The sequence below is a fragment of the Orycteropus afer genome, unplaced genomic scaffold (assembly GCF_000298275.1).
Source record: "Orycteropus afer afer isolate SDZICR_OR568_19922 unplaced genomic scaffold, OryAfe1.0 scaffold00495, whole genome shotgun sequence".
Lineage (NCBI taxonomy): Eukaryota > Metazoa > Chordata > Mammalia > Tubulidentata > Orycteropodidae > Orycteropus > Orycteropus afer.
This window is the reverse complement of record NW_006922082.1, coordinates 908386-917190: the sequence shown is the minus strand read 5'-3', so window position 1 is coordinate 917190 and position 8805 is coordinate 908386. Positions and strand designations below refer to the sequence as shown.

Genomic DNA, 8805 nt, shown 5'->3' with positions numbered 1-8805 from the left:
GAGCCATGGGCCGCTAGGGCCGAGCCGAGCCCCGCGATGCCGCCGCCGAGTGGCCCCAGCGTCCTCGCGCGGCTGCTGCCGCTGCTGGGGCTGCTGCTCGGCGGCGCCTCTCGGGCTCCGGGCAAGTCGCCGCCGGAGCCCCCCAGCCCGCAGGGTGAGTCCCAGTGGAGAGGGGCCGCGATCGCGGGCCTGCGCACCCCGATCCGGCCCCCGCCTGCCAGCCTGTTTTCGCGGCGCTCGTGAATTGGGGGGTTATTTTTTCCACGGAATTGGGTGGGGGAAGCTAGGCGACCTGGGGTGGGCGTTTATGGGGGAAGGTGGGCTGGGGGGCGGACCGCCAGGGATTGAGGTCTCGGGAAGACACAATGGGGAGGGCAGGGGTCCCCGGTCTCCGCGCTGTCGTCCCACCCCGCCTTGTTTTTCTCCCTTCTGGTCCTCGAGGCGCTGCTGCCTGATCCATTGTCTACCGAATACACCCGCCTAGAGGCGGGCTGGGGCGGGCGCCGGCACGGCAGCCCCCCGCGGGGTCCTCGCTCCCTACCAGAGCTGGGTGGGGGGCGCGGGCATCGGCTGCCACCCTGGGCCCCGACGGGGGCTGGGCGTCTAGAGGCAGGCTTGAAGGGGGGGAGGGGAGATGGGGGAGTGGGTGAGGCTGTGGGCGGGATTGACTGATGGAATGGGGTTTTTCCGACCTGAAGCCTGACAGCCCTCAGCGGCCCCCCAAGGTTGGGGTGCATCCAACAAACGCTGATCGGCCCATGATGGAGGGGGCGCTGTAGTTGGGGGGCTCTGGAAAAAGGGTTACATTGTGATTCCCAGCTCAAGGCGCATGGCAGGGTCGAGGAGCCATGCTGAGCTGGCTGGCTGGCTGTGGGAGGGCAGGTGCCTGGGTCCCCGGCCAGCAGGCCTCCAGTCACTCCCGTCCCAGCCAGCTCCCCCGCATCTCCCCTCCTCATGTCACCTCTCCTTCGCAGTGGAGACCTCCCAGCACCTCACTGGGCCCAGGTGGGTGTGTGAGGTGTGGGTGGGGCTCGCTCCTGCAATGGGCAGGATGGGAAGGCTAGACCACACTCCAAACCCGCTGCTTGGGCTCTCAGGGGCCTCTGCCCACCCCAGCCCTGTGCCCTCCTCCCAGCCTCCCCTCCCCCACTTCTGCACCCCTCATGCGTGAAACAGTGCTCTCCACCACCAGCCCCCCACCAAGGAGCTAGTAGGAAAAGCAGGGTGGGGGGCGGTCTGGATGAGGGAAGTGGGGTCCGGATGAAGGGAGGGGGGTGGATTTCCTCCTAGAATGAGCAAGGCTGAAGCTGGGAAAGGCGGATACTGTGTGGAATGTCATATTTTGAGGAATGAGAAAGGATCTCCCCTGGCCTCAGTCTCCCCTGTTCTGGGAGCAGAGGGAAGAGGCCTTGGTTTCTCAGGAAGCCCCTCCCTCAGGCCCTTGCACCCCAGGGGAGGGGGCTCAGGGGATTGGCTGGGATAGAGCCAGGATGGGGGGCTCTCCTAGGCTGCTGGCTGGGAGCCCAGGCTGAGGGGAAGGGGAAGGGAATCTTCTGGGCAAGTCCCACCCACTGCCCCAGCTCGCCTCTGATGCCTCCATCAGGCCTTACCTGCCCACCCCTGTTTTGTCCCCCAAGCCCTGTCTCCTCTGAGGCTGTGGCCCTGGAACCCAAGGCATTCCCTCAAATGACCATGTTCCCAACTCCTGAGTCCCCTCCTCCCAGCTGCTCAGTCCAGCTGCTCCGAGTGAGACAGGGGTAGCCCAGCCCCTCCAGCTTCTCAGAATTCCTGCTGGGTGGTGGTGGAGGAGGGGGGCTGCCAGCTCCTGGGAGAAGCAGAGTAGGAGAGGTCATGTGTGTGCACCCACTCTGCAAGCGAGCAGGAGCAGGGCTTAGGCAGACAGCTGGATGGGATGCCAGGGCCAGGCGTGGTGCTGGCCTGGGGTTGGAAGCCTGACATAAGATACCTGTTGTGTGGAGTGTCAACCCCAACTAGCCTTCTTAAAGTCCCCCTGGCCCTCTGACTTCCCCATGCCCTGCTGCTCTCAGCTCCAGATCTGTCCCTACCAGCCTACTCCCCACATGCCTTCTCTGGGACCCACACTGACGCCCCATACCTGTTGAGGAAGAACACCCACTCCATCAGCAACAAGGCAGGAGTGAGGCATGTTCTTGAAGGAGGGGCCCTGCTAATGGGAAGGGGTAGGAGTGCTACAGATCAGAGCGGTTGCCTGGGGAAACAACTCAAGACCTGGCTCACCCCATGTGGACTCAGAACACCTGCAGGCCCAGTCTGAAGGCAGAAGTGGCCTTGGAAGGCAGAAGATGGATGGGTTTCCCATCCCAGCCCCTCTGCACCAGCTTCCCTGGGCCTGGGTCAGCCCCCTCAGACCTCCTTCCCCTTGCCAGGGCCCCAGCTCTCTGCCCATCTCTAGGGAGGAATGAGGGCATTGCCATGGTGACCAACTAGCTGCCCAGCTAGGAGGGGGCTGGCTTACAAGTAAGGGGGAGGGGTCAGGAGGTACTTGTTTGGGCTTAAAGAGTTGGGACAAGTCCCCAAATCTGAAGGGAAATAGGCTTGTGCAAAGGATTCTGGGAAAATGATAAACAATTCCCTAATGTCCCCTTCTCAATTTTTTCTTGAGAACTTCAACTCTGATCCCGCCCTCCATCCTCTCTTCTGAAGAGCTGTCTTGACCTCTTTCCTCTCCACCTGCAGGCCCCTGGTTCTCTGCTTTTTCATCCTCTCTCAGCCCTCCCACCCTTGTCCTCTCCCCTGACACCCACCGTGTAGGGCCCAGCGGTCAAGAGTGTGGCTCTAGAAGCAGGTATGGGTCCTAGATTTGCCACTTAAATACTGGCCTGCAAGTATTTCGATTCTCGGAATTTCATTATCCTTACCTGTATGTTTTATCAATTCCAAGACACCATTGACTGACTGAAAGATGTACCATGTTTCATGTACCAGTAAGAAAGAAAAAAACTGCTGCTGATTATAATTATGATATCATTGATTACAGGTATCAACTAAATTCAGAAATGTGAAAAAGTGCATATGTTAGACTTGAGGAAATATGGTAACAGTACTGACCTCACAGACCAATGCTGTGGAAATAAGCACTCTATAAAAGCCAGCTTTTATTATAATACCTTCTTTAGCCTCAGCCCTAGCCCTCTTTCTTCCCCTCCTTCCTCTCACTCCCCTCACCCCATCTTGCCCACAGAGGTCCTGATCAAGGTGCAGGTGTATGTAAGCGGTGAGCTGGTTCCTCTGGCCCGGGCCTCCGTGGATGTGTTTGGGAACCGGACCCTACTGGCTGCTGGCACCACGGACTCGGAGGGCGTGGCCACACTGCCCTTCAGTTACCGCCTGGGCACCTGGGTGCTGGTCACTGCTGCCCGCCCTGGCTTCCTGACCAACTCAGTGCCCTGGCGTGTTGACAAGCTGCCTCGTAAGTGCAGGGGCAGGTGGAGGGAGTGGGCAGCAGCTGACCCTCCAACAGCCCCTTCCCAAAATAGTCCTGGGGTGGGGGTGGGGCAGTGGAAAGGGCAGGCCTTCCAGCAGCTGCTGCCTGGGCTTGGGTATGCAGAGGGGCTTTCGGAAGGATGAAACCACTGGGATTCAGAGGGCAGAAGCCCTGGGAGCCTGGCCTAGGGAGGGGATGGCTTCTCGAGCTAACAGGCCATCCCTCCTGCAGTATATGCGTCTGTCAGCCTCTACCTGCTCCCTGAAAGGCCAGCCACCCTCATCCTCTATGAGGACCTTGTGCACATCCTCTTGGGCTCTCCCGGTAAGACTTCCCTCTACCCTACCCACAACCCCTCTTCCTTTCCCCTGACTTACAGAACTCTGTTGTTCTACATATTAGCTGGGTGAGCTTGGCCAAGTCACTTAGCCACAGTCGGTTCAACTGTAAGATGTGGATAATGATGGTGCCTAGTCATCTAATTGTTGTAAGATTTACGTAGCAAAAAGCACATGAAGAACTTAGCACAGTGGGTGCTCAATAAACGTCTTATTGTTATTGAGGCTTCTCATGGTTTCTGTTCTCCCTTGACTCCTTCCTTTAGAAGCCCTCTCCCTGCCACCTTTATCTTCAGTTGCACACCTACTGGGTGCCTAGCAGTTAGAAGGCCATGAAAGGTCATTCCATAGGTACTTCACCTATAGCCACTGAACATCTACCAAGGGCAAGGCCAGGGGTAATTCTGCAGCAGTCCCTGTCCACCTCTGGGCTTTCAGTTTCACTCAACTAATTCTTCATTCAACACCTCCACTGGGCCAGGCATTGTGGGTGGTGCTAGGGAGCCGTGGGATGGGAGAGCAGACAAGCTTCCCACCTCGTGGAGTTCATGGCAAATAGGAAGGCAGATGCCTCATCACAAGCATGCACTCATTAGAGAGCAGGCAGGGTAGTGGCACAGAGGGCAGCTGCATTCAGTGACTGTGGTGGGCAGGAGAATTCGGAGGAGGGCACTGTGGACCTATTGGGGTCAGGGAGTTAAAGGAGGAGCGAAGACCTCTTTATTGGAGAGGAAGGCCTGGGGGAGTCATCAAGGTGCAGGGACAGAAGGTACAGGAAGGAGGACTGGGAGAAGTCGGGGTATGGGAACACTCTGGCCTGGCTATGCAGCTGAAATGCTTGCTGTAGACTGGATGAGGAGCCAGGCAGAGGGCAGACACCATCCACCAGTACTGGGGAGCCACAGTGGGCTTTTGAGTGGGAGGAAGTCTCCCAAATTTATATTCTTAGCTTGAGCTTTTGTCCCCAGATCTCGCATTTGCTCACCTTCATCTCTCCAATCTCGAACAGGAGAGGTTTCTAAAATGCTAAACTGATGATTTTCCTGCCCCCTAACTTAAGCCCTCTGTGGTTCCCCCACTTTCTGTATAGACACTAGCCTCCATCACAAAGCTGCCAGCGCCCTCTGGGACTCCACTGCCCAAAGCCTTCCATCCATTTGCTGCTTGCAGGTCCCTGAACACCTCACTGCCTCCTCATGCCTCTGGGCCTTTCTCAGGCCAGTCCTGCTGGAAGTCCTTCCACTTTCTTTTCCTTACGGCCTAAGTCTCATCCTTCAAGATTCCCCAGACCCTTCCCTGAGCTGGGTGGGCCATGCTCCCCTTGCACCCTGCATCCTCCATCTCAATAGTGAGACAGGATGGAATAGTGGTTGACAGCATGGGCTCTGGCGCCAGATTGCCTGGGCTTAATCTTGGCTCGATTTTGATCTTGACTTTGTAACCTTGTGCAGGTTAATCAACTTCTGCCTCAAATTCTGTCTGTAAAATGGGGTTAGTAATAAAGACACCTGCCTCAGAGGTTGCTGTGCTGATTAAAGCGTTTAACATAGGTAGTGTAACCTGCTTAGGACAGTGCCAAGCATATCTTAAGGCTTCATAAATGTTAGCTATTATTACCACATTGTTTTGGAATTCTGTTTATATGTCTGCCCCCGCTCCTGACACACTTGCATACACATATACACACACGCAATCTAGACCTAAGTTGTCTAATGTAGTAACCACTAGCCACATGTGGCTATTTAACTTTAAATCCTTTAAATTAAACCTTCAGTTAAAAATTCCGTAAGTAAAATTCAGTTCTTCAGTCATACTAGCCACATTCCGGCGCTTAACAGCCATCTGTGTCTAGTGGGCATCATAAAGAACAGCCAGATACAGAATGTTTCCGTCACAGCAAGATGTTCTAGGGAACATGCATGCAGTATGCAGCGCAGCACTAGACCGTGAACTTGAAGGCAGGGGATTGTGTACCGCCATCTTTGTACTGCCAACACCTGACAATGCCTGCCACGCAGTAGACAATAATATTTGAAGACCTAAACCTCACTGTTTTATAATAAAGGTTTATAAAGAACTCGTGTTTCAGAGGGAGCAAGTAACTTGCTCAGGGTCACGCAGCCAGGATGACATTTCTCATCCACGTCCCTTCCAGGTTAACATTCTATGACTGCCCAGTTCTCTCCAAGTTGCCTCCCTCCCTGGACTTCCCAAGTGTCCTGACCCAATGGTTCCCTTTCTCTCTAGATACTTGCTTCCTGCTCTGGTCCCTGGGGCACCTCGGCCCTGGCCAGGTCACTGCAGGCCCTCTCTCTGTGCAGGTGTGCGCTCCCAGCCTTGGGTGCAGTTCCACTGCAGAGGTGCCTGTCTGCCTACCTCCACCTACAGCCAGCTCTGGGCCTCCCTCACACCTGCCAGCACTCAGCAGGAAATGCGGGCCTTCCCTGCCTTCCTGGGCACTGAGGCCTCCAGCTCAGGTATGCTAGGTGCTGGGCAGGGAAGGGGTTGCCACCCCAAGAGTTAGCCCTCAGCCTTTGTGTCCTCTGCCCCCCAGGCAATGGATCCTGGCTGGAGCTGATGCCCTTGGCTGCAGTGAGTGTGCACCTGTTGACAGGCAATGGGACCGAGGTGCCACTCTCGGGCCCCATTCACCTGTCCCTGCCCGTGCCCTCAGAGCCTCGTGCCCTCGCTGTGGGCACCAGCATTCCAGCCTGGAGGTTCGACCTCAAAAGTGGTGAGTGCTTCAGGGCTTCCAGGTGCTGGAGTTTGAGAAAGGAAAGTGGGGCTCAGGTAGGGGGACACTGAGTTTGATGAAACCTCCATGTCTCCCAGGGCTATGGGTACGCAATGGCACTGGTGTGATCCAGAAGGAAGGCCGGCAGCTCTACTGGACCTTTGTCTCCTCCCAGCTGGGCTACTGGGCAGCTGCCATGGCCTCCCCCATGGCCGGTGAGACTGTGAGGCAGAGGGGAGTAGGGAGGTGTGGTAGTGGACAGGAGGCTGGAAGGGAAGGCTGGGAGAGTGGTAGACTCCTTGTGAAAGGCAGAAGGGTATCCACCCCCAAATGCTAAGCCATTGCCTGGCATAGGGCTGGTCACCATCACGTCGGGCATCCAAGACATTGGTACCTACCACACCATCTTCCTGCTCACCATTCTGGCTGCCCTGGCCTTGCTGGTGCTTACCCTGCTGTGTCTGCTCATCTACTACTGCCGGTGAGTGCACGGCCTCCCCATGCCCCAGCTTCCCTGGGGCCCTCCTTTCATCCCATGCACTGCTGACCCCTGTCTCCAGCCAACTGGAGCCTCAAACAAGTATAGTCAGAGCCTCAAGGCGCTGACAGGAAATGCATGTGCAAAGACCTGAGCATTCTGGTGGCTTAAGTGAGAGCAGGGAGAAGGAGGCAGGGCCCCCATGAGACAATCTGCTGCTGCTCCTACCAGCCCAGCTCTTGCTCCCAGGAGACCCTGGGCCAGACAGACCCCCTGCTTGCCTTACATGTCTTTCTAGGTTTTCACTGAACCTCCTATAAGCAAAAGAGCGGTGTGCCATTGAGTTAGTCCAACTCATGGTGACCCTATAGGACAGACAGACAACTGTCTCTTAGAGTTTCCTACACCGTAATCTTTACCAGAGCAGATCACTAGGTCTTTTCTCCCACGGAGGGGCTGGTGGGTTGGCACCACCAATTGGGGGGGGAATAGAGCACTTAATCATTGAGCCACCAGGGCTCCTATGGGGACCCAAATGAGCAAAGCCACGGACAGAGGCCTCCCACAGACAAGTCAAGCCCTTCTGGCAAATCTTTTCCAAGCCCCATCTGAGCACCCCACATCTCCCAGCGCATTCTCCCCAAACCACCGTATTCATTCCTTACCTTGTGATCTCGGGAGCAGCTCCCGCCGCACGCTTTCCTGAGGATCCCTGTCTGCTCCCTCCTCTCTAGAAGGCGCTGCTTGAAGCCAAGGCAACAGCACCGCAAGCTGCAGTTCACCGGACCATCTGACGGAAACAAACGAGACCAGGCCACCTCGATGTCCCAGCTCCACCTCATCTGTGGGGGGCCTCTGGAGCCTGCCTCGTCGGGGGATCCTGAGGCTCCGCCGCCAGGCCCACTCCACTCAGCCTTCTCCAGCTCCCGGGACTTGGCCGCCTCCCGGGACGACTTCTTTCGCGCCAAATCGCGCCCTGCCAGCCGCCCGGCCGCCGAGCCTTCGGGTGCTCGCGGGGGCGATGGCGCCGGGCTCAAGGGCACCCGCTCCCTGGAGGGCCCTGGCGGGCTGGAGCCGGGGCTCGAGGAGTACCGGCGGGGGCCCCCGGGGGCCGCCGCCTTCCTGCACGAACCGCCCTCGCCGCCGCCGCCCTTCGACCACTACCTGGGCCACAAGGGGGCGACCGAGAGCAAGACCCCCGACTTCCTGCTGTCGCAGTCGGTGGACCAGCTGGCGCGGCCGCCGTCGCTCGGACAGGCTGGGCAGCTCATCTTCTGTGGTTCCATCGACCACCTCAAGGACAGTGTGTACCGCAATGTCATGCCCACCCTAGTGATCCCGGCGCACTATGTGCGCCTTGGAGGCGAGGCGGGCACCGCGGGAGCGGGCGACGAGCCAACCACGCTCGAAGGCCCGACCCCAGGCCCCGTACGCTCTTTTCCCCAGCCCGACTCCCAGCGCCCACTGATGCAGGGCCACTCGGGCACGGGGAGTGAGGGCGGTGGGGGTGGCGGCGGCGAGGGCTGGGGGGGCGGGCGCTCGGCGCCTGTCAGCGGCTCTGTCACAATCCCCGTGCTGTTCAACGAGTCCACCATGGCGCAGCTCAACGGGGAGCTGCAGGCACTGACCGAGAAGAAGCTGCTCGAACTGGGCGTGAAGCCTCACCCGCGCGCCTGGTTTGTATCTCTCGACGGGCGCTCCAACTCGCAGGTGCGCCACTCCTACATCGACCTGCAGGCAGGCGGCGGGGGCCGCAGCACAGACGCCAGCCTGGACTCAGGCGTCGACG

General features: G+C 58.1%; 1 protein-coding gene across 1 annotated transcript in view; it reads left to right on the top strand.

Moving 5' to 3' along the window:
* Positions 1 to 36: 36 nt before the first annotated feature.
* Positions 37 to 8805, top strand: part of FAM171A2 (family with sequence similarity 171 member A2) — a 9233-nt gene continuing 464 nt past the window's right edge. The window contains exons 1-8 of the mRNA XM_042782878.1: positions 37 to 154; positions 3224 to 3451; positions 3698 to 3790; positions 6126 to 6281; positions 6359 to 6538; positions 6637 to 6753; positions 6893 to 7019; positions 7751 to 8805. The exon at positions 7751 to 8805 is cut by the window's right edge and continues 464 nt beyond it. Of these exons, the coding sequence (XP_042638812.1) occupies positions 37 to 154; positions 3224 to 3451; positions 3698 to 3790; positions 6126 to 6281; positions 6359 to 6538; positions 6637 to 6753; positions 6893 to 7019; positions 7751 to 8805 (2074 nt within the window). The remainder of the gene's footprint in view (positions 155 to 3223; positions 3452 to 3697; positions 3791 to 6125; positions 6282 to 6358; positions 6539 to 6636; positions 6754 to 6892; positions 7020 to 7750) is intronic.